Here is a 26,958-nt window from a genome sequence, read left to right on the forward strand (position 1 = left end):
GTTTTTAAAAATTAACATAGGGATGTAAGTCCAAAATATCTATACATTTAATTTTCAGAATCAAATATAGGAATAATTAGTGTTAACTGAACTGCAACTGAGTTTAATTCACTGCAGTTTAGGAATAAATACATAGAATAAGACAAATCAATGGTTTTTAAATTCAGCTATCTTTGACTCAATTTAGAAGAGAAAAAGACTATTTTAGTTAGTGAAGTTAGTTCCTATTGTTTGCTTGGCTTGCTATAAAGTTGATATATTGATTGCATTGTCATTGATAAGAATCAGAGCATTATTTTTTTTTTTTAAGAGGCCACTCTTGCAGGTACACCCATGACTCTGCAGCATTCTTGGTAATATATATATTTTTCAGAAAGATATACAGGAGTGGGCAAAAGTAGGTTTATAGTTGTGAGTACAAGAAATAGAGTTTATTATTGTATTACTACTTATTATATTATTTTTCCATACGAACAACTGTAAACCTACTTTTGCCTCAACCTATATCTCAACAGAAACATAAAAATAGAAAAACTGGGATGCAAATGGTCAAAAGTTCACATGCCCAGGTTTTAGGTTAGATCCCGATCGGGATGCATGTGGGAGGCAATCAGTCACTGTTTCTCTCTGACATTGGTGTTTCTTTCCCTCTCCTTTCCTTTCTCTCTCAAATCAACAAAAACATTTTTTTTTTAAAGCTGTAAATTGTCTAGTTATTTTTTACTTGAATCTTCAACCATGTTGATTGGAAAAATGTGTCTTGTAACACTTTTCTCTTTTAAACAGGTTGTAGGAGGAAAGATGACTGAATCAGGTCGGCTCTGTGCATTTATTACCAAAGTTAAAAAAGGAAGTTTAGCCGATACTGTAGGACATCTTAGACCAGGTAGGTTTCTACCTTTGATTGTTTACATTTATACCGTTAAACTTGAGTAGTTATGAAAAACATCCTCATTTAGAAGTGATTTGACCAGTAACAGAGCTCATGTAACAAATCTATACATTAATGGAAAGTTGTAATACTATTTCTTGAGTCATATTAGATAAAAATATTTTTATAGTTACCGATTTCTTTTGTTTTTGCTTATGGATAGTCCTACTCTGTCTCTAGTATTAACCTGTTTTGTTTTCCATAAGCCTTCACTGTTTTTTTTTTGAAAAATTCCAACATAGTTTAGGAAACAAACTTCATAGATAAATACATACTTCCTAAAGTGTGTCACTCTTTGTCTCTTTGGTAATGGATAGGAGAGATCCTTGAGTGTCTTGGAGAGGATTTGATAAGACTCTAAATATTAAGCTTTTTACAAGGGAGTTTAGACAAGTGGTCAACCAAATATATTTTGAAAACACTGGAATGCAGAGTCATGAAATCTACAAAGTGGCTACTGATCTTGATAGTTTCTAGAATTCGAATTTCTATTAGAGTTAAAATTTCTGTGTCACCAAGATGGTGACATACTTGCTCCTGACTTTACACCCCTTCACAAGAACAACTAGCAACTTTGGTGGACAAGACACCACTGAGAATATCCCCGAGATCACAGAGATAACTTTTACATAATTTTTTTCCAACCCTTGGCCTTTTGGGTGAAATATAATAATCCTTGTCATCAAATTTTATGCCACTGGAGCTGCTTTCAGTATGTTTCTTATTTCATATTGGTGATTTTATTCTATGGAATTCATCGCAGTTTAAGGATTACTTTGTTTTGAGTGCATTTTATGGGATTAGATTTTCCCCCTAAGATTATCGTTACTGACACACACACTAGGTGATGAAGTGTTAGAATGGAGTGGAAGGCTGTTGCAAGGAGCCACATTTGAAGAAGTATATAACATCATTCTGGAATCCAAACCTGAACCACAAGTGGAGCTTGTTGTTTCTCGGCCTATTGGGTAAGTTGGTTTGAGTACCTTTCACATGTATAGAGTTGACTACCATTAAACGGTTTGTGAAGTGCAAACCAAAAATGTCTGAATGCTTTATAAAAATACATTACTTTGAGGACTTTTTTTTTCTTTTACTAAAAACACCTCACCAAAAATCATGACATCTCTTTATCTGATTATACAGCTAATTACAAAAGAAGAAACATTTACCTGTTTATGATTTTTATCTTAGTAGCTTAGTTGATGGCTGATGGCATTAGTAGAAGGGGACTATAGTAACAATTAGTTTTGAAGGAAGTTTCATGAACTATGGTCCTTTTTATTGTAAAAATGAGGATTAACTGTATGCTATGATTTTTTGCATTTTTTTCCAAAAGGGAGATTTCAACACAGGAACGAGAGGGCCTAAGACATACTATTCCCAGATAGAGGGAACAATTTAAGGAAAAACATAACATCTTCAAAGAAAAAGAAAAATATAAGCAATTGCCAAATACTCATTTGTTTTCATAATTTGTTACCTATAGATTAAATTGACAATTTCCAAAAGTTGACAATAAATACAGTCCTTTGCACCTATGTTGTGAGAATTACTCATTTCAGTAGTGTTTCCTTTACAGAGGCTTATATTCTAAGCCAATGTAAGAGATATACCTATAATTAGGAAAAGCAATTAAACATTATAGACTGACTGGATTGTTAAATGCATGTTCAGGGTAAAAGCATTCTAGGGTGAGGGCTAGAGAAATTAGTTCTTGCTGTAGAATATAATCCAGTTTTACTCATTTAGGAAATGATGGGACTGAATTATTTTGTTCTCTTTTTATGCTGTAGAAAATGACTTACGTTGGTCACTTAGTCTTTGAAATGCTCCTTTCAAAAGTAATGAGTCTGGCACTGGAAAATGTATCTGTTTTTCATTTTGTTTTGCTTTTGTATTATGGTAAAACTGTACTGTATATATTTCTTCATGTTAAAAGACACTCTAAATGTTTTTGTTTAATGTCTTAAATATTTTTTTATGTAATTTTTCTGAATGATCTTAACTATTAATATCTACCCCTTTTGGCAAATCTCAGACAAAATGTACATATTTTTGTTGTAAATGCAGTTGCAAAGTAATTTTGTAAGTCCCAATAAGAAACATATTTACATTTTTCTCAGCGGAGTTATTGCATTTAAAAAATTTCAATAAAAATCTGAATAATTTGATTTTTGTTTTGGTGATATTTTATTTGCATTTTAATACTAGTGATTTAGAACAACAGCAAGTAAAAATAAAGAATGGAATAGAATTGTTTCTGTAAAACATGTTGGATGTAGAAATTTTTTAGAATGGACAGTTATATAGTGAGACATATTGAAAATAAAGTATATGTTTTTGCAAATCTGCTATAAATGGGTATGAATTTTAATTTCTTGTAAGTATTTGGTGTTAACCAAGAATACTTTTATTAGCAATAGAGGACTACAGCTTGTTTTTTTCTTATTTACATAATGCCACTACCATACGCAATTTTGTTCATTTTATACTGTCCTCTTATAATATAGGTTGGTAATGATCAAAATAGAGGTGGCATTAATTGTTGCAACAATCTGTTTTCTTTTTCTCTCATTTCAGAGATATCCCTAGAATACCTGATAGCACACATGCACAACTGGAGTCCAGTAAGTTTCATTTATTCTAGAAGAAAATGTTGTTAATAATGTCATTCATCTGGGGTGAAATGAAGTATTTCATCTCTTAATACAAAGTAGGAAATATAATCTTGTTATCAAGTATATGATCATACAAAGATGGGAAAAAGTATAAAAGTCTATAGTACTTTAAGATAGTTTTTTTTAACTACACTGTTTTAACTACTGTGTATTTTTAGATAGCTTTATTAAGGTACATTACAATAAACTCTACATATTGAACATTCACAGGTATGTTTTGACATATATGTGAAACCATCACAATAAAAAATAATGAACATACCATCATTCCCAAAATTTCACCTCCTCCTCCCAAAATTTCCCCTAATTTTAAAATTTGCTACTTGTGTAACCTAACTCTTAGTAAATGAGGGATGCTTGGGACAATCTAGTGAATAATTATATATATTCTTATTTATATTTTTAGGAAATGGGATAATATTTCTGATTTAACATCAGAGTCATAGTGGAACAATAGACATATTGTATAAGTTTATTTTAAATAAGGTTAAACACATAAATAATTTTTATAACTTGTGTTCGAGTGCCATTTTAGATGTTAAACTAATGAATTTTTCCCAGTGAACTAAGTTTCTTCATTGATTGAGAGCAGAATAAGGGATATTGTGAAAGAAGAGAGGAGGGCTGCAATTTGGAATACATTGTTCAGGGTAGACCACATTGAGAAGGAAGGATTTGGGCAATGATGAGAAAGATTGGCTCTCTGGGGGAAAAGCTTTCCAGGTACAGGGACCAGACATGCAATGTCTCTGAGGCAGAAAAGCTTAAGATGCATTTAAAGAAAAGCAAGAAGGCCAGTTTGGCTGCAGCAGAGTGGGCAAGTTGGAGAATGGTCGGAAGGAAGACCAGAGAGGAGTGGGCAGTCAAGTTGCATACTTTATAAGCCTCTGTAGACTTGGCTTTTACTCTGAGGGAAATCAAGATCTCCATAGTTAGTCTTGATGAGAGACTTATGTTTTAAAATCTGGATACTGTGTTGAAAATATAGTAAATGGAGTTAAGGGTGAAAGCAGAGGGACCAGTGAGAGGACTATTTTAGTATATTAGTGGCAAGATGATGGTGACTTAGACCATGTTGGGAGCAGTGAAGGTGGTGAGAAGTGGTTGGGTTCTCTGTATGCACAATAACTGAGAGTATCCTATTAAAATAGATCTATTTTAAATTTTATATTACAACTATAAGTATAAAAATTTAAAAAATATTTACCAGATAGGTGAACTCCTTCTGGAGTGTCATAGCTCTATACTTTAAAATATGACCATATCACCTATTTGGCTAGGTGCTAAATCATTTTATCCAAAATAATGTCACGATCACATGAAACTATAACATAATAAATAAATGCTAATATAACGATAATAATAACAATTATATATAATGATATTATCATTATTATCATCACTCCCATTTTATTGCATTCCTAAAACTGTGCTTGATATTGTATCTGCATTATCACAGTTCTTACAAGAATCCTAAGAAGGACATACATTTTATTCGCTTTTGTTAAATCACTCAGATATTGTATGAGCAGCATGAAACAATTCCAGAATTGTTCATGAGGAGGCAGGGGTCTTTTCTCAAATTATATTTAATCCTTTATTCTATAAATGCCAAAGAACAGGTTGCTCCAAGGCCCGATTCTTAACCCTCTGTCTTTAGTTCCTCAGTAAGTTCTCTTCATACAGTTTTATTTTCATGTGACTCCTAAGTTTCCATATCAGAATTATCTCTCATTGCCTTTTCATTTTTGAATGTTTAAAAACTACATTCTGTTAAGTGTCTCCTTGTTCCTTGAAGCTTAATGTAGAAAACTGAGCTTATTTTTTACTATAAAGTCGGCAATCTTTCTGCTTCTAAATATTATAAAAGGCATCGCTATGACTTCCGATCCCAAGGCTTGCAGCTTCCCTCTTCACTTTTCCCTCCACTCTCTCTAGAGGTGAATTTTATCCATGTGTGCCTCCAATTAGGGAGACACTTTACGGTTTAATTTCTAACACTAATGTCTACTCTACATTTGGTTCTATCCATATATTCAGTACTTGTTTTATATCTCCCCTTGGATATCTCAGAGGCATCACAGGGTCATTGTGTTCCAAATTAACTTTTCCACTAATTCCCTTCAACACAGAACCTCTCCTGTGTTCTGTATCCCAGGGAATATCAGCCTGGTCCTGTGCAGAGAACCAGACAGACACATTGGAGACTTTCTTGACACTGCACCTTGCTATATGACTTGAAATATTTTTCTTTTTATCGTGTTGTTGAGAGTATTACAGATGCGCCCCTTTTTTCCCATTGCCCCCTCCACCTGGTTCCCACCCCGTTACTCCCTCTTTCCTTTGTATCTCATATCTAATTAGCTTTGGAGACTTCATTTTCTTATTTTATAGTATCGCCTGAATTCTTTCTATTCCAATTTTGCAACCTTTCCTATTATTACTTATTGAATTCCACTTGTTCCTGTTTTCCATGTTCCCAATTCAATTTACACTTTAAATAAGGGGTAAAGGCATCTTTCTCAAATGCAGTTTTTATTCCCTCATTCATGAGTTCAGCATGGATATTTTATTAGTTCCAAAATATGTAACCCAGAATTCCAGGCACCGAATCCCTCCAAGTATCCCATTAGCCCATTGTTACTCACTTTCCAATTTGTCTTTTTCCCCTCCTCCATACATATCATTTCTGAGTACTGTGGTTCTGCTTTTTCTGATATTTTTTCTCATAGTCCTTCACTTCCTTTCTGCCCGTCTAATTTATTATGTTCTTCCAGATACCATTAAAAAACCACTTCCTGCAAACATTTTTATAATTAACATTGCAGTACTTACATTTTTAGTATTACAAGTTTAGAGCATCTTCAAATTGCCTCATTGATTTAGGTTTTGATTTTTCATACCTAAGTTTCTATTTTAAAATGTTCTTAATGTTATTGTAACATATGAATTTAGTGCACATTAACAAAGCAAATAAGTCCTGAAGTAGGTATCTGCCTATATTTTTATTGGCACAGAAAACCGTTCACCCTTGGTCATAAGAGAGTCCCCAATTTCACTTATGCTTCAGTAAAAGCCTCTAAACACTTTGGGACATTGTGGCTAAGGAAATGGTCCATGTAATGACATTGTGTGGGCGTAAAACATAAAAGTTAAGAGCTACATGGTGAAGATTGTTAAATCCCAATGAAGAGCCATTATTATTACTTTTTATGTGTAATTACCATTTCAGGTTCTAGCTCATTCGAATCTCAGAAAATGGATCGTCCTTCTATTTCCGTTACCTCTCCCATGAGTCCGGGCATGTTGAGAGATGTTCCACAGTTCTTATCTGGACAACTTTCAGTATGTAATCACTAAATTAACTTCTCTTTCTGGAGTACCAAGTTGCTAGTTTTTGGTAAACCAAGTTCTTAGAATATAATTGTGCTTTTAACCATCAACCTTCTCATTCTTAGTCATTTTAATTAATTGAAATTCAATTTTAATTATTTATCATAGTCCTTTATTAGAGTTGGGTTTTCTGTAATTTCATGAGTTAGAATTTTTGAAGGTTAGCAATATTATTTCAAAATTCAAGGTTATGAGTTTTGCTCAGTACCCTAAAATGACTATAATGTGTTGTAAACTTTTAAGGGAAATAAAAATTCTGCACTATACAAAGACGGTATATTTAAGGTAAAAGTAAATAGTTACTTTTCCCTGCTTTTCAGCTTTCAGGAACTTTTGAGTGGGGGATGCATATTGCTCTGAAATATACTGATACTTGAGATGCTTTTGTCAACAGACAAAATTAAGTACATGGGAAAATATAATTGACTCCTGAGTCCACCACGTGATTTCATGTTAAATGGTCCCTAATTTGAACATTTCATAATGAAAGTTAAAAGTTCAAATCTGCGTTTTATGTCCATATGAGAAGAACTTTGCAAATGTAAGCCCTCACTTTTTTGTTAACTTCTTCAGTTTTCTTTCTCTTTTTAAACCATTTAAAAATGTTAAAGTATTAAAATTTTTCCAGTCACGTTTTAGAAACATACAGGTTAGCATTGACAATAATGCCATTAAGTTATTAAACTTGAAACTTTACGGATATCAAGAACTATGTAGATTCTCAAAATTTAGACACTGAGTTTTGATTCAAAATTATCATTAAAAACTAAACTATTCTTGGGCTAATATTTTAAGAGCACTAGAAAAATCTTTACTAAATAAGTTACAGAACTTCTTTTATATTTTTTGGAGAAAGGGAGGTGTTTGATTATTACTGAATTTTTATTAATTTAAAGGAGATATAGGAAGAATAAATAAAATTCATATATGAAAATTTATTGAAAAAGTTATTAGACGTGCCTGTTCTGGGACCATTTTGATCAAAAACGTGACAGTTACAAAAAGTTATGTAAGGAGGAAAATTGAGACACTGTTAGGAAATTGTAAATGTCTCACTAAAATGAATTTTTTCTCTTTATTATTTTCTTTTCCTTTTTCTTTCATAAACTTTAGTGAACTTTTCACTTGAGGACAATGGTCTTTTTTCATTTTCCCACAATACATAGCATCTTTTTACTTATCTCTTACATATATTGACAGTACGGCTGTTGTTATTTATGGTTACAAATGTATATGCCTTTTTCCCCCACCAGTTTAGGAAGTGGTAATAAATATTAACTGTTTTTTTTTTTTTATGGCCGTGTTTAAATAGTTCATTTTTAAGTAATGTTCTGGGCAGCTAGATGATACCAGTATATAAATAAATGTGTGTGTGAGTGTGTGTGTGTGTGTGTGTGTAGTTGGCTGCAGTTGGTGGAGGAGGAAGGAGTGGACGTTACACTTCCATGAGAAGTACCACTGTGTTACCTCATTTAAAATCCCGAGGCCCTATTACAAATTGGACTAGCAGGGAAAGGTTTAGACAAATTTGAGCTTCCACAGTTTTTCCTCATGGTTCAAATTGAATGTGGTAAACAAGTACCACTGTTAAATATTTTGGGGAAATATGAACATAGAAGTTTTACTTATAAGTATTTATAATGGTATAAAGTTACACTATTTAGATTTATAAATGATGCTGGTTTAAAGTCCATGCAATTGTAATTTTAAATACGTACCATTTTATCATTTTCTTGTGACTTGGAAGGAATATGTTTCAATTAGATAATGTTTATAAATATAATAATATTTGTTGTAAATCTAGAAAGTACAGATAAGTAAATAATAAAAATAACCTAGAGTCCTGCCACTAAAATATAGCCATTCATATACATAAATTTTTTTAAACAAAGCTGTAATAAATTTGTATATACTATTGGGAAACCTTCTATTTCATTTAATATATTGAGCACTTTTTCTTTAAACTTTTTAAAAAAAATTCTGCTTAACATAATTTTAATACCTATTTAATACCCCATTTTAACCTAATTTGTTATAATAGGATATCTTGTTTCTCATTTATGCTCTTATAAATTATGATGCCATGGAGATCCTTTAATATAAATCTTGTGTATTTCATTAGGACGGAATTCTAGTGTTGGGATGACTTTCTAAAAGTAAAATTGCAATATGAAAGGAAAAGAAAATTTTAAGGTTCTTGAAATCTGTTGCCCAAATTTCCCCCCAAAATGTTTTTACCAAATGAAACTCCAATGAGCTATGTGAGAAATATATATTAAGGTCTAACTCCAGTTCAGCTATAATACTGGTAGCTGGGAATGCAACCGTGAACAAGGTAAACATGAATTCTACCTTCATGAAGCTTAATTTTATACTTATTCTTTGCATGCAGGAAAACATAAGCAATGTACTCTTTGGATATAGTATTTCCCTGTATGTTTAATCCTCTTTGCCAACTGGAGACAGTTTTGGTATGCCGTTATGATGTAGAGGTCGGAAAATGTGTGTCCACGCGTATCACCCTTTGGGAACGCTCCTAGGAAGTCACAAGGCGGCATTTCAATTTCTGTATCCTTCTATTTTACCTTTGGGCATTTTTGCTTTTGGCAAGAGTTTTCCAGGGCCCATAACTCATTTATAAAATCATGACCTTGCTAATGCCTGAGAAGAAAGATAATTTGTATAGTATGTGAGCTGACCTTCCTAATATATTCATGTCAGTTCATGGACTGATATTTTCTCAAATAGAAAATATACATACAATGCAAATTGTTGCTTAAACTTTCATGCTCAAGGCTGTTGATGATTTAAAAAAACATTATGCGGTACATTTCCTCTCCATGCTTGAATGGTGCTGCTGCTTGTGGCTACTCTTGGGCATAGCTATGAAAGTGCCAGTAATGTACTTGGTGAGAAAATCTGTGTAAGTTCACGTTTATGACACCTGGACTGTATGTTAGTCTTTCCACTGTCAGCGCGCCTGTGTTGATGAAAAAAAAGTTGGGTTCTTCCATAATTTAGCAGTTTCCTACTTCAGAGGATTACTTTTATAAACCTCTCAATATTTCTAAATTAATTTGTGGTTTTGGGCCACTTTTTTTTGCTAGAGAATTAAGATAAAATGTAGCCTTCCCATCTTTTAACAGGGAGAACTGGCTCAGAATCCTTTTTTCTGTAGGAATACACTGATTCTTTTTGACAGTCTTACTTTCCTTTAGAGTCTGTGGTTGACTTATGGTTCCCGTGTTTCCCTGAGTTCTTTAATATTCTTCTGACTCCATTTTTAGTGATGAGCTTGTAAATGTTGTACATATCCATTTTATATGCCCTGTAAAGGGAGTAAGTAACTGAAGAGTAGGTATGCATCTTTTAGATCTCCTTAGAAACGCTATAGACTTTTAAAAACGTTCTGTAAGTTAAAGTTTTTGATTTTGGGCATTTATCTTTCATACCTATTGCCACAGCCTTGTTATTCCAGAAGTATTGCTTAAAGGGAATGTCCGAAATCTAGCAGTGCAGTGTATAGTAGAGAGTGACATTAAAATGCAAAATAAACTGTGCTGTACAAATTCTAATTCTTTATTTGGATGAGGCTGAATTGTTATAGATCACAGGTATTTTATGTTTAAAATAAATGAAGTAATATTAATTACAAGTTGCAATGAAATACATAAGATTTCACCATTCCTATGTGAAATATCCAGAATCCATAGAGACATAGGCCGCTTAGAGGTTGCCAGGAGTTGGGATGATGGGGGCGGGGCATGGGGAGCGATTACTTAACTGGTCCATGATGATCTTATGGGGCGATGAAAAGTTTTTGAAGCTGGGGGGGTTGCAAGGCATTGTGAATGCACTAACTGCCTCTGAATTGTACACTTTAAAATGATTTATTGTATGTTATTTGAATTTCACCTCATTTAAAAAAACTAATAAAATACGTTTTTATAGCCAAGTTTAATGTATGAACTTATGGGTAAAGATTAGGTTTAAATTCTCGTAGATTTTTAGGCAATTGATTTTGGAATTCTGTGAGTTACCCATTTGAAATCATTTGAGAAGGTTGGGAATGTTTGCCTTAAAAGATTAATTTATTTTAAAGTACTGTTTCTTTTAAAGTTATCTTTTAGTTTATGAAGTAATATTTACTTCCATTACCATGATATTTTTGGTCTAAAACAGGTAGAACAGGTGAGAGGGCAAGGAAAATAAAATCCATTTCTAAATAAAGTAACTCATTCGTTCTTTCCTTTACTGTACCTAATCTCTCTGAATTTTGTACATCCCTTCCCCATTTGCTATAGAATTACCCATCTAGAGTTACACAGACAGAGGTCAGTAACACACTGCATATCTAAACAGTTCTTTCTTCCCCTGGATATATTTCCACACAAAAAGGGAGACAGTTTAGATTTGAGACTGCCTTAGATTTTGGAGAGAGAGGATGTTGAGTCATGATTGACTGATAGGCTGTTTTTTAAGACCTTCTTTCCTTTAGGTCTTAGATTTATATTTTACAGAGTGTAAGTCTGATGATAGTTAAATTGGGCAACAGTCCTCCTAGTACCTATTAACTGTTTCCATGTAGCCGGGGAATTAGACAAGGGAGACATCCATGAGAGATGAAAGGAATGGAATGGAATTTTGGTGAAAGAAGCAAAATTAAATGCCTTGAAATCCATTTCCAAACCCAGAGATATATATGCATCTGATTCTGTTCCTGATTTAACTGTTGAAACGCGTTAGTAAAGGCACACAATTCTGATCATTGGGGTGTCTGTTCATTTGAAGGCTGCTTCAAATGAAAATGAAATAAGTCAGAAGAGAAATGAAATTTGATTTTACTCAAAGAATGTGAAATAGAGTGATTTAATCAGAGGTAGACTCTAATTTCTACCTTTATAGTATTTTTCCCTTTTGTTTGAGTATCTAGCCTTTTTTGTGGTGGTGTCTGTTCCTGTTTCCTTATCTACAAACTGGAGATAATACCAACTACCGTCAAGTGTTGTTGGAGGCAGTAAACTTGCAATAAACTGTCAGCAAATGCTTGGGAAAAATATAAAGAACTATATAAATAAAAATAAATGAGATATTTTCATTAATTGGTATGATTAGCAGTAAACAGTGTTATGTCTGAAAAATGATGTAAATCCTTAAAGTATGAATCACCTAATGAATCCAGTGCATTCCAACATACTTTTATTTACTCTTTATTATTTTAAGAATTAATGGTAAGCCAATTTGGCTAATGTTTTTTAGACTTTTGTTAGACATATCATTTTGGACAAGTCACAATTACTTGTAAAGATGTCTTTTCACTAGTGATCCTGTGATGCATCCTTATCTAACATCATTTTGGACTATGATTTTTGTTTAAGGGTGAAACCTGAAACTTCTTGGCTATTGGGTTCCGTTTACATTCCTTCAGTCTGAATATGTTATTTTATATTGAGTCTTAATTCCTATTGTTTTTTATTACACATAAAAGCCTGATTTTAAAATTCTAAGATTTTATATATTTTAGCATTTTGGCAAAGTTAACTTATTCATTACATTGACGTACTTAATCTAGATGCATATTGTCATGGAAAAGTTCTACTTGAGGGGCAGTTGTATGTGTTTGTTTTTACTTTGGTTTTTTGGTTCCAGCGTGTTGTCCTTTTGGTTTTGTTTTATTGCTTTTTTCTTTAATTTTGCTTACCAGAGCCAAAGCCTTAGTAGAAGAACAGCGCCTTTTGTTCCTAGGGTTCAGGTAAAGGCCTTGTCTGCCTGATAGAAGCTAAAGTTGTGTTTAACCCTTATTTGTATGTTTTTGGAAAATGCGTAATAGGAAAACATTTTTTGGTATGTTGCTCCAAGCCACATTATTGACTTTCAAATCATTTTATGAGCCAGCTTGTAAAATTCTGCATGGGGATTAAAATACAATAAAAATTTAAAGAGACAATTTTTGTTAGTGATTTAATATGATGAATTGAATACTAAAACTCATAAGTTTCAGAGTGGCATTGAATGTAGATTCTACTTATATAGTAACATTGAAAGAAATGGCTAATTTAACTGTTGGTATTTGCCTTTACTACACACAGTTGCTGTCTCTTTAAATCATTCATTATACCACTTAACATCTACATTTGTTTGCATTTTCCAAGCAATAACTCCTTGAGGAAATTGGCAAATAAATTTGTACCTTATTTAAAATATGGATTTTATGCATATTATATATAAGTTTCAACATTTGGAAAGTATATTACTTTGAAAGAACAAAATCACAATCCAACTGAAATGTGTTGGGCTTATTTTGTTTACATTTTGTAATTGTAATTTCATTTAATTTTACTGTAATAATTGGGTACAAGTTGTTTGCCTCTCTTCATTAGGAAACCCTTATATGGTGAAGTAATATCAATATAGTTTTTTGAAAAAAGTAGTATTATGCTTTCCTTGCTTTGCTGCATGCTTTTTTGTTACAGTTGGTTTTGAATAGTACTAATTTAGTTTAAATTTTTAAAATTGAAATTGTTTTAGTTAATATTATATAGTATAACATATTTATATATGCTGCTCAGGTTCTGCTTAGGAAATTTAAAAATAGTTACATGGTAAAGCTGGAATGATAATTATGTTAAAACAATTAAAACAATACCAAGATTTTTATTAATGAAAATGAGGTAAATATAAAGACGTATGCCATATTGTGAAATACATTTGTTATGTTTTAGGGAATCAACAGATTTATTAACCATTCATTTAAAAAGCATAGATAAAGAATTTCAAAATGTGATAAAATAATCTAGCTAATAAAATGATTATGTTTTGATAATGTGAGCTGGATATCTATTAAAAACTTCAATGCAAGTCTTGTAATATAAAGTGAAAACTGGAGCTATTGATCAAATGCCCAGTTTAAGAGAGTTTATTAAAAAGTGTAATTTTGATTAAAAAAATCATTAATTTAAAATGTGCATGTTTCATATTTATATATTTTAACATATATATATATTTATAAAGTTTAATTTAGTAAGCTCTTGAGTTGCATGAAAATATGAAAGCCATAGGCCTAATATGTTTGTATAAAAAATGAATATTATTAGTAGGTGATATTTTTGGTTTCCCATGGCATAAGAAAATATAAAAAGAATACTCATTATCAGATATTTGAAATATGTATCTCAAATATTTAGCTGTAATGATTCCAAAGGAGTAAAAATATTGCCTTTGGCGATGGCTACAAGTGCTTAGTCTTAATCCCTCAAAAAAACAACACAGAAATCAATAATGTTTCCTATTCATTATGAGCTTAGTCTAATAATGATCACTGTTGTTTCTTTGTTTCTTAAATGTGAAGTTTACTGGAAAAAATTTTTTACCCTTTTAGAATTTTTTTCTCTCTAAGGTGTCTAATACTGGATTTTTAATATCATGGAAAAATAAAGCCATATGCTTTTTTATTTCTATAGACAAGAGAGAATATCAGAAATTAATCTGGTTTGATCTCACATTTTAGAGGAACCATGATGCATACTATCTGAAAACATCTCTGTTTCATGTCATATATAAGACACTCATGTTTTTCTTACCTTTATTTTTCTCCCCTCATCTTTTGCCAGAACAGTTCAGTGTCTTTTCCCACTTATCCTCACCTGTAGCTATGTTCTGATATTGTTAGGCAAGCAAATATTTGAACTTTTTTCTCCATTCAAGTGGTAGGGGCATTTTCCCAGGTTGATCCCCTAATCTGATGCCATGGTTCTCAAACTCTGATGTCCGTGAGAACTGGAGGACTTTGTTAAGATGGTAATTTCTGGACCCTATTCTCATTCAGTAGGTGAGAGGTGGGCCACAGGAATTTTTAGCTTCTTCACAAATAAACCATATAACACTGATGCAGGGGGCTTGTGAACAGCAGACTTATCTGGTCTGTTTGATCTGAGCAGCTCTGTTAGGAGAACTTTCTGTTACATGACAGCAGGATAATTAATACCCGTGTTAAACGTAAGGACGTGACACAACAAAGAGAGTAGTGATTATACTTTTAAAATTTAAATGCTCCTTACTATTGTTCTGTAAGAGGGCTGATTCTATTTGACAAAAAAAAAGCCTATAAATAATTTTATATACTCTTCTGGGCCATCTGTCTTCCTCTTCTCTTGCTCAGCTTCTCATTTTCTAAAATACAAAGGCAGGGACTCGACAAAGCCCTGTTAGCCTGGCCCGGACCTGACTCCGCTCTGGAGGAGGGAGGGAAGGACCGACATGAGATGTATATTTAATTTTTTTAAACTACTGCAAACATTGTGTGTTCAGATTAAAGAAAAAGTTAAATCATTAACATATATATATATATATATATATATATATATATATATATGTATATACCACAAAAACATATTCTACAGATATAATTTTATTCCTGAATTTCAAATTTTTTATTCAATTTCAAGATAGTATCGGGTGAGCTCTGAACCAGCCTGTGGGTCAGAACCACAATTACGATCCTGACACAGTAGAATCAGGAGCTAGTGTGGGAGTGTGAGGCATGTGTGTGGGAGGTGACAGCTATTAAGTCAAATGAATTCAGCAGCTGGATGTGAAGTTCCAATTCCTGATTATGGCATAGGGAAATTATTCACATTTTCTCATCTCAAATTATAAAATATACCCTTATTATTCTAAGGATGTGATACATTTACATCACAAACCAAAAAGAGACTTTATGTCTAAGAAAAATTTAAAATCATGAATTTATTATAGTTTCAAACAGAAACTTAAGGAGTCTATTGAATAAAGCTACTAGTAATCCCCTGTTGCTTATAATCCTTGAAATGTTTTCTGCTGTGGAGTTATATAAAACATTTGCTTAAAAATTCCCTGTGAATGCCATGTAAACAAGTTACTATCTATTCAGTTCATTTCGAACGTTTATTTTGAGCTCACTATTGTAGGGGAGCCAAAATGAACCACAGTGATTCTTGCATAAAGATAAAACACAGCAGTCATTGCATAGAAAGTCCTTAGTTATGGTAGTATAATTATTATGTGCATGTTAAATAAGGAGTCAAATTAGGAAAACAAAATTCCAAGTAATTTATCAATCAAACTGAAATATTTTAATTAATTCCTCTATTCATTGAAGTTATTAAAGCATATCCTTTTATTTTAACTAAACACAATTTACTAAGTGAAATTTATATTCTCTGCTAGTATTAATGTAAGAGAATGTAGTGAATGGAGCTCAGGATGTAAAAATCATGTTATGGTGATAAATGTTTGAGCTGATAAATAAATATTTTTGCTTTTCAGATAAAACTGTGGTTTGACAAAGTTGGTCACCAATTAATAGTTACAATTTTGGGAGCAAAGGATCTCCCTTCCAGAGAAGATGGGAGGCCAAGGAATCCTTATGTTAAAATTTACTTTCTTCCAGACAGAAGGTGAGAATATAAAATAAAAATAAATGTTTTTGAAAATAAGTGAGAAATGTTAATAGCAGTGGGTGTTTTTATTCTGTATCATTTGTTTTTATCAGGTATTTATGAAGTTTAACATAGCATAATGATTCTTAGGAATCAAAATAGTGGTGGCAAATACTTCGTGATTGTTTTTAAAATTATTTCAAATTTCCATAATATAGATTATTTTATTGCATATTTATTTCAGGTTGTGTGGATTATTTCTTAAATAATGTATGTTGCTATTTATCAAAATTAATAAAAATTAGCCTCCTTTAAATCAAATGTATTTTCAACACTAACCACAGAGGCAAACGCTAGAGATGGTTCTAAAAGGTACTCATATTCCTCTACAATTTCTACCTTCTCTTACTAAGATAGTATTTCTTTAAATTCTGTAAAATTAATGAGTGTACTTATTTCATCACCCCATATCTTCAAGGAAATTTACCATTCGGCCCAGAATCGGCTTCTTCCAGCTTGATTTGTCTTACGTTGTTGCTAATCAACATAAATGATACTGTTCTACCCTGATTTAAATAGGAAAGTGAGGATTGGAGAAATAACTTATCAAAAATTACCTACTCATTCTAAATTTCAGGCACATAAAAAATAAACAAGATTGTTCTGTAGCATCATTAAAAAAGAAAGAAGTAATGGCTTCAGTTACCCTTCCCCCAGCTCTTCTGCATCCCTGCCGTCAGGGCAGGGTACTCTCCAGATCTGCTCATTTTTTCTCAGGCTGGAAGTGACTGGCACAATGCGATCTTAAATATGTTTATATACTTTTAGACCCCCATTTCCTTAGTTTAAGTCATCCAGGTTGAGCTGAGTGCCAAAGCATCCTCTGAAGAACAGTTTCAGCAAAGAAAAAGATGAAAAGGATGGAAGACAATTAAGAAAGGCCTTAAAGCTATGAGACACATTTTGAAGTGAAAGTTGTAATAGAAATTTCTCAGAAAATATGTCAAGGTGGGACAGTATTTAAAGTTATTAGGAGCTGTTCGCTATATAATTTTATTTTACAAAGTTTGCTGACATCAAATAGGCTCTCTAGATAACTTTTCCTTCTTAGATGCTTTTCTTTATTACTATTCAGCCATTGATTAGCTAAGCTCTATGGATGTGAGGTTGTCAACATCACAGTTTACTAGAGTTTTGTACAATAAGACTTCTGTAATTTAAGTGAATAGTATATGTAACGTTATTGGTTAATTAGCATTTGGAAGGTTTCCAATTGGGCAATATGTTAAAAAAATTTAGAAATAAGATCCTGTAGTCTGGTATTATTTAGATTTTGAGAAAGATTAAGTATTTAATTATCATGGAAAATTTTCAGATTTATTGAAATATTGCTATTAAGTCATATATATAAATGATATAACTATACAACTTATAAATTTCAATAGCAATTTTAAAGATTACAATATTTGCAATGTATATTAAATCTGTGGCAAAAGTTGACCTCTTTACTGAGAAATTTTACATTAATAATTTTATGGCAAATTTAAAATAAAGTTTTATATAAGTTCATATATTCTTATTTTTTTCATAGTGATAAAAACAAGAGAAGAACTAAAACCGTAAAGAAAACATTGGAACCCAAATGGAACCAAACATTCATGTATTCTCCAGTCCACCGAAGGGAGTTTCGGGAACGAATGCTGGAAATAACCCTTTGGGATCAAGCTCGAGTTCGAGAGGAAGAAAGTGAATTCTTAGGAGAGGTATCTGGAATTATTTTAAAGCTTAAACTATTCATGTCATCCTGAATATATTTGTTTATATGACTGTCAGTAAAACTTTGTATTTTGAATATCTGAAAAGTAAACATAACTTATTTAATGGAATCAGTTCAGCTACTGCTTTAGGACAGAACTTACTGATGTCATAAAAAACAATGGTTCTAAATACAAGACCAAACTAAGTGGTTTTCCCCCCTGAAAATTTAGGTAACATATAACATGGGTTTTAATACACAGTAGACACTTCTAATTTGGTTTTCTCTTCCCATTTAGAGTTTTTGCAAAGGCTAAATTAATGAATGAAAATGAAAATTTTTTTAAAATTATAAGACGATATATATATATATTAGTATTATTACAGACTTGTAATAATAGCTGTTATTTCTGTAATAGCAAATTCAACAGTTTCTAGTAGGTGGTTGGTCGAGGGCCAACAAAATACATATAAATATCTTAGATATTTAACACTTTTAAATAATTAAGAAGTTATAAATATTTATCTTTTATTTCGTTATTGTCAAAACGTGAATAATTTTGCAACATGTCTTTGCTTTTGATCTAACAGCATTACTGTTATTATTATGAAAGTTATGAGACCATTTAAGAGAATTTCTGTATTATTGGTGTATAACAGTTTTTGTCTTTTGGCTTTGTAGATTTTAATCGAATTAGAAACAGCATTATTAGATGATGAGCCACATTGGTACAAACTTCAGACCCATGATGTCTCTTCATTTCCACTTCCCCATCCTTCTCCATACATGCCACGGCGACAGCTCCATGGAGAGAGCCCAACACGGAGGTTACAAAGTTAGTTTCCAGTAAAATTTATCATATCTTTATTGAATTATCTTGAATGATATATATGACATAGAATTTGAAGATACCATTATGGGTATTAACAGGTATCTCAGTGTTTTCATAGCTATTATTGAAGCTTTTAAATAGGTTTATACACTAAAATGACATTATACATGTATTATTCACTAGCTATAGTATGACCCCGAGTGAAACACAGTTGTATTTTACTTTTAGCTCTTAGAATCTTAAACATGTGAAAGAGATAGCATACATAGTAGAATTTGGTCATGTAGGTGTAGATACTTAAAATCTGATTTCCACCTTCCTTATGCCAAGTATTTTATGAATATATAAAATAGCAAGTATAGCATAGTAGTTGAAACCATGACTGTGAACATTACTCAGACAATCCTGAGTTTAAATTTTGATTCTCTCACTTAAGAGCTGTATGACTTGAGGTGGATCATCTCTATTTCCTCATTTAGAAAATGGAAATAATACCTACTTTACAGGATGGTTATGAGTTAATCTGATATTATTATTGTTATTATCATCAATTTTGCATTTTACTCTGAATTATACATAGTCTAAACCATAAAATAGAATTAAATTGATCCAGAAAATCTTAAAGGAAACTCAGAAGTGTTTTCCTATGGAAGATTGTTGGCTTGTTGCTTCTACAACTCAAGTTTTTCCCCAGTGTATCTGTGATTAAAAGCTGAGATGGGTGCTTGCTGCTTTGTTTAGTATTCATGGGATGCTTTTATCTTCATGGAGTCAGCATGTTCCAGGTTTAGCAACATTTTCGTGAAGTAATGGAGAACTGATTTCCATTAATCCAATTTCGGAAGAGTAAATGTATAGTATGAATGCCATGCCATTTATCAATCATGGGAAGTATACTTGGCAACATTACAGGTACCTGTTGTCTGTCTGGATCACGCCCTTCCTGCTGAACAGAGGACTAAAGTATACATCATCCGGCTGTTAGACAAGTAGAGAATTAGAGCAAAGAAGGTCTTCTCTCCATTTAAAACTGTTCTTGCTAATGCCTAGAATTTTATTTTCATTAGATACAGTCTCTTACACTTGGATGGGATTAATGAACACTAATTTTACAGCACTCATTTTTTTCAGCCTCCTCACAGAATAAACACCCACCCAACCTTATTTGTAGTTGCCTTTATAGCATCATTTGCTGTGATAATGTAATAATTATATTACCGTGAGTTTTAGGTGTATTGATTTTAGAGTGTCTCATCTTCCTGGCCACTGTAATCTACTCAGTACATTCTCTCTAAGTCACAGTGGGTTACTACATGAAGGTTACTGATGAACTCATTATGCACTAATTTTTATAGTTTATGTTTATAGGCTGCTAATGCTTGCCACCATTGCCCTTTCTTACAAGACTGGCTTCATCTCCATTTACCTCAGTTGTCATTGCAATAAGGAGTAGGTTTGGTGACTCTCAATATCTGAAACTTAAATCTACCAACAATTTTCATTATTTTTTCCTCCCCAGCTAATTAAGAAAGTGCATGTAAGGAAGAGTGAGAATAGAGTACTTTCCAGTTAGCTGTATGTATCATGGATTTGCATGCAATTAATTTAATCAGTTTTGCAGCTTTTAATATTTGCCATCCTGAAATGGCTCTATTGTTATTTAATCATTAATAATATTCAGTTTACCTATGGGTAATATAATAGCTTCATTTTTTGAAATAGCAACACTGTTTTTATTTATCATCAAGTGTTTTCTTTTATTAAATGCTCTAAGAAATGATTCTTTTATGTAGGGTGTGCCTATTGCTGAGACACATGCAGAGAAAAGATATATTAAAAACCAAAATATAACATGTTTACATATGTGATATATTTCATAATTAAGTGTGAAGACAATCTGCTTTAGCTTTCAAAGTTCTATTTAGTTCAGGTCAATGCTGTTTTTGCCGAACATGATAAACATTTAAAAATTTTGTTACAAGTTTGTTTTGCAATAAAAACACACACGGAGCTCCTGAATTATAATAATTTTTACTGTTCTGTCTTAGCTTATTTCTTAGAAAACATAACACAATTCAAAATTTAGATGTATTTGTTAGCTTGTAGATGATTTATTTCAAATTTTCTTCTCAAAACAATAGAGAAACAGCTAAACTAATAGTTAAAAAGTGATGTTCCCCTTTTTATACACTTCAAGAATAATTTAAGAATAATATACCTACACCATGAAATATGTGTAAAAATATGTTTGTGAACTCATAGTGACTTTCCTTCTCTGCCTATTTCTTACTCTAAAGTTCCATTCAAAATCCTTCATTTATTTTTCGGGTTGGTGAGAAGTGTTTTTGATTTGCCTTAGTTCGCACCCATTTTAATTATTGCTGTTTGCTTTGTAGGGTCAAAGAGGATAAGTGATAGTGAAATCTCTGACTATGACTGTGATGATGGAATTGGTGTGGTGTCAGGTAAGAATTTCAGAATTATTTTATGGTAATAAGAAGGAAGAGTAAATTCATCATTATTTACCAGTAGATAGAGAGACTGATAAAATGAGAAAGAAATGACTTGCCTCCTCACCCCACCAAAAACAGCCTTATTAACTCCTGAACAGTTCTAGTTGCTGGAACACCTGTACCAATTGTTAGATTGAACATTCTTATGGAAATATTTTAGACAAGTGAATTCTTATTAATTTTCTGTTTTAAACCACTAAATAATAAGAATTTCTTTGTAATTTTGAGGAGTTATTGTATAATTGAAACTTCTTTTTATACTGTGCTAACGCTGTGAAAAAAAAATCTTTTTGATATCATCAACATACCCAAATATGCCAAATATTTGGATAGGCTATTTTGAAATTTTTTTCATTGCTGTTAATGTTGATTAAGTATCAGATACAGCTACATTTTGAAGTTACGGTATTGTAGTTTAAAATATTTGTTAATTTATGATTATAAATTATCTGATGATTTAAAATTTAGGTAAGTAGCCATTTTTTTGAAATAAATTCTGGAAAAAATATTTATCACACCATACTCTTAATATTATAAAATGTTTCCCTTCTTTTTAAAAGTAAATTAACCTGAGAAATGTCAAGAGTCTGACTAATTTTACCTTGAACAAAATATGTCGTATTGTATGTAAAACATGCTACAGTTGCATCAATGATTTATAAGAATTTATAACTTCTGTTAGAGTTGTGTCAGTTAACATGCTATCAGGATATTACTTTTTAAAAATTGAATGACTATCTTTTAGCTTCTATTTTTGCACTTAGGATGAACAATATATTAACTTACTAAGACTGCAAAAAATAATTTGCATGTATTATGGTTTGTGAATTAAACATCAATAAAATGTTTTTGAAAACTATTTCCCATGGTCTCTTGCTTGGGAATCATTAGAATTTTCCCCCCTAATTGTATTCTATTCCTTTGATAATTGATTTTTCCACATTTTATTACTTTTACGTTCTGTTAAAGAAATTGTATTTTTTGATAAAAAACCTGTATAGGGATTTTTTGTTCTTTTTTTTTTTTTTTTTTTTGCTATTACTGAATAGTGTAAGGAAACCTGAATAATTGAAAGCATTTACCTCGGGTTCATTATTTTTCAACATCATAAAAATCATCCTTGTTTCAACATTATTCTTTCTGCCTGTGTAGAGACTATATAGCAAATCAGTTAATAATCTGTTGAGCAGAAATGACTGCTGTGTAATATTCTATATTTTGCTATTTTGAAATACAGTGTTATTTTGAGAGTTTTTAATAATACATTTGAAAGATAACATTTCAGAAACTATAATACCGTAATCCTGATTTTGATGTTTATAAGAATTATACAGAGGTGACTTCAAAGTTTTGGGTTCCCGCATTGATCCACCCTGTGTCTGTGCTCCTCCCCGGGCCTTCCCCACGCTGTTGTCTGTGTGTCACGCCCATGGGTTATGCATATGTGCATATAAGTTTTTTGATTAACCTCTTCCCCCCACCTCCCCACTCCATAAATTTCTCAACATAAATTTCAGTTTTCTCAAGTGTAAAATGGGGATAATATATTGTTTCCACAGTTGTTTCTATTACATCATCTATGTATTCCTGAAAAAACACACACACCTTGTGTCCTGCAAAACAATAGGGTATCTGGGGGAAAAGTTTAGCTAAGACCATCAAAACCCATGTAGTCCTATCAAATACAATAAGAAAAGCAGTCCACATAGGTACTTTAAGTGGTATTCAGAGTGCTTTCTAATACTGTTTTAATTCTTAAAGAAATAGCTATAGACTTTTAGGGACTTTTTGTGATTAATAATTTTAAATATATATAGTTTCTGAGAACTAGTTGAAGCTCTCCTGGGTCACTGAAGAGATGAAAATGTTTTTAGAATAAACTTGAGTATTTTATTGAAGATTATTGTATATAAAAGTTTTACTCTACCAGGCCCAGTGCTGTGGACATAGTAGCTATGTAAATATTTGAATATTTGTCATTCTTTTTTAAGTGTTTACAAAATATTATTATATCTTAGTATTATGCTTTGCCTTTCAGCTTCACCAACATTTTACGTTTTTCAGTAAGGTAGAAAATACAAAAGGACAATGTGTAGATAACTGTTGTCTTAATCTTTCCACCTTTAGATTATCGACACAATGGTCGAGATCTTCAGAGCTCAACATTATCAGTGCCAGAACAAGTAATGTCATCAAACCATTGCTCACCATCAGGGTCTCCTCACCGAGTAGATGTTATAGGAAGGACTAGATCATGGTCACCCAGTGTCCCTCCTCCACAAAGGTAAGAGCATACACATTTTATTTGTTGGATTGTATTACGAGCCTATTTATCCTAAAATACCACGAATAACCTCTAAAGATAATACATTTTTGTGGAAGAAGTTACTTTAGGAAAAAGCAAAGGTGCTATTGGATAACATACATGAGAGTAATGTAAAATATAGGCTACTTTGCAACTTTGGATGACCTATATATTATTTTATTGTGAGAGTTCGAAATTATAAATTGGATCCAGCTTTAAGTCACTTATCAGTATTGAGCAGATCTAGTTATAACCAACTTGTTTTACTCACAAATGATAGATACTGATAATTTAAGAAGTAGGAAAAAATAAACATATGATTGGGCTTTAAAATTAGGGACAGTCATGGGGAGAGCTAAAAGGAATGCACAGGCAGTGGCTCAGCAAAACTGTAGCTCCAGGCCTTACCCCTAGTGGAAAACTCGATCAGTCCAGCTCAGTACAGAAAGGCTTAATGGAGTGAGAGCCATGGAAATAATGTGTTTGCTAATAAGAAATATGTGTGTAATTCACAATTTATATACTTGCAATGTTTAAGAAATTTGAACTCTTAGAGCGATAGCCTTATAACTCCTATTATAAATGAATTATTGAATTAGTTTTAGACTTGGAATTTTTAATTGTAATCTTAATTTGATGCATGGTATTGGACTATCTAAGAGAACTTGAGATTTATTATATTTATAAATTTAACTTATTTTATTTATAAGGATATTAAGTACTTAAAAAGTGTTTACTTAATTTAGACATTGAAGAAATTAAAAAGAAAATGTAATATATTAACTTCATAAACATAGTTTAAAATGTTTGAAGATGTTGACTTAACTAAGATTGTCAATGAGACTAAAATTATTGAGTTTTCTGAAAAGTAATTTCTTAAATGTGGTCCACCTCTCAATAGAGTGATACGATTAGGAGCTTACATAAAAGGTTTTTCTATCATGAAAAGGAAGTAGACGATGCAGGCCAAAAATGGTAGCTTAAAAAAACCATCATTGATCAATTATAAATACTTCAGTTTAGATTTTAAAAAACAAATAGTCATTATCCCTAAAGTAGAATTTACCAATATATTGTCTATAAGCAACATGCTGAACTCATTTTCTCCAGACTAATGTATTTTTCCAGCTATATTTCTGTATCATTGAATATCACTACTAGAGACCTCAGTCATATATTAATAGTTTCGATAATCTTTATCTCTATCCTTATTGCTATTATCTTAATTTTATGTCACATCTCTGTTCTAGAACTAACCTCCTAACTTCACTGTCAACCTCCAGTGGATATTTATTCCATTAGCCAGAGGTACAATTAATTAGTTAAAACAAAACAAAAAACTTGGATTTGACATTATAGTAATTTTTGTCTTTTTCTACTGTCTTTATTAATAAACCTCATTTGTTAATATAGTATATGATTATGGTTTTAAGATATTTAATGGATCTTGCTATTTCAGTCGGAATGTGGAACAGGGACTTCGAGGGACACGCTCTACTGCTGGACACTATAATACAATTAGCCGAATGGATAGACATCGTGTGACGGATGACCGTTATTCCCCAGACAGAGACAGGTGAATGTGATGAAATACTATTATCTTTATTACAATCACTGCCTTCAGGAAAGGGTGTCACCATAGAGTGTTTTCATCCTGAAATTTCTTACCTTAGTTTCTAAAGCCCTATGTTTCCTTTACAAGGCCTACGTTCATTCTTGTGAGCACCACATCACTTAAAAAAAAATCAGACAAAAAATACAGTATTTTCTTTGGTAAGAAAAAGAATAAAATCATCCTCTTCTTGCAATTATGGGCCTTTGTGTTAAATCAAACCAGTAAGTTAGTAAATTTGCACGAGGTTATAATGATAGTCGTAATGAAAACAAGGTGTTTTATTATTTTTGCCTTTCTATAAAAATACTTTCATGAGATAATAGATATTAGTCTGTTACATTCATCAGGGAAATCAGTGTGACTTTATATATAAAAATATTGAACTAAGTGGTTTGTTTAAGAAACAAAGACAAAAACTGATTCATGAAGAGGTTTTTCCTCATGGCTTTCAGTAAACCTTTTAAGCATCTTAAAAAATGATGCTGTTGATTGCTGTATTTGGAAGAATTCTCTGAATTTGCTCTATTAAATGTGACATACTTGGAGGTAACATGGTATGTTTTAATACATGCATTAATTACTACTAATTTTCTTAATTAAGCAAGTTAATTAATTCCTGGTTTGATTATGTGTAAAATGAAAACTGCGATGATATTTTCCCCAAACTATCATATGGGTTTGAGATAAGGAAAGAAAACGTAACTTACCATTCAAAGAAGGTTGTGGTAAAGTGACAAGGGAACTCAGAAGTTCCTTGGTATGCATCCTAAATTAATTTTAGTGGAAATACTTGGGGGCTTTTAAATCAACTGATATGGGGTGTATCTGTCAATATCCATAAATATTTTATTTCTAAATCTAGGATTATACTCAATTCATGCTTATAATTTCATTGTCTTTTAGCACATTTTTCCAAAAGAAGAGATATAGAATATATTAGTCTTTAATAGTGTCAGACAACTCTTGGATTGTGAGTCTGAGATTTAAGAAGAAATTAGAAAGTTATTAAATTAATCTCTTTATCAGTGCTGAATGAAAATTAATGTATATTACTTTTAATTTGACTTTTTCATATTTATGCCTTTAGGTATAGGTATGCTGTCTACAGAAATTTATATTATCAAGAGCAATAATGTTGAAAGAAAGATAACTATGTGGCATAATTAGAAGTTGGAAGGAGTCATCTTAGGGTGTGTGAATGAGTAGTTTTGTCACCTAATAGAGTTTTAATGAGTTTGGTCATTTCTAGAAACGATTTGTGTAGTGATTCACAAACTCCTTGTTTATTGAAAGTTTAAGGAAATGATGAGACAGAAAAGTCTGAAATGACTTTAAATCTCTCACATTTTTGTTAAGTTTTTCTTTTAATGAAAAAGGGACTTGATATTTTCTCTGAAGACAATATGGTCTAAATTGTGCAAAGAAGAATGGAATAAAAATTACCTCTAGAATTGTACTTGCACACAAAATGTTTCACTATCATGCAAACACATAATATTTTATTAATATTTTAAGG

At 31.7% G+C, this 26,958-nt stretch overlaps 1 protein-coding gene across 27 annotated transcripts in view; it reads left to right on the forward strand.

Annotated features, from left to right (window-relative positions):
* RIMS2 (regulating synaptic membrane exocytosis 2) overlaps positions 1-26,958 on the forward strand; it is a 215,843-nt gene that overhangs the window by 91,543 nt on the left and 97,342 nt on the right. For 19 of the 27 annotated variants that reach the window (XM_081117165.1, XM_081117171.1, XM_081117169.1 and 16 more), the window contains 10 exons: positions 787-886; positions 1,776-1,899; positions 3,515-3,561; positions 6,845-6,957; positions 16,309-16,439; positions 18,013-18,184; positions 18,859-19,012; positions 21,406-21,474; positions 23,650-23,806; positions 25,287-25,403. In XM_081117165.1, the coding sequence (XP_080973291.1) occupies positions 787-886; positions 1,776-1,899; positions 3,515-3,561; positions 6,845-6,957; positions 16,309-16,439; positions 18,013-18,184; positions 18,859-19,012; positions 21,406-21,474; positions 23,650-23,806; positions 25,287-25,403 (1,184 nt within the window). Of the gene's footprint in view, positions 1-786; positions 887-1,775; positions 1,900-3,514; positions 3,562-6,844; positions 6,958-12,709; positions 12,758-16,308; positions 16,440-18,012; positions 18,185-18,858; positions 19,013-21,405; positions 21,475-23,649; positions 23,807-25,286; positions 25,404-26,958 lie in introns of those variants that run through there. The other 8 variants (XM_081117158.1, XM_081117172.1, XM_081117164.1 and 5 more) reach the window with 2 other exon arrangements.

The sequence above is a fragment of the Miniopterus schreibersii genome (assembly GCF_964146895.1).
Source record: "Miniopterus schreibersii genome assembly, chromosome: 17".
NCBI classification, from domain to species: domain Eukaryota; kingdom Metazoa; phylum Chordata; class Mammalia; order Chiroptera; family Miniopteridae; genus Miniopterus; species Miniopterus schreibersii.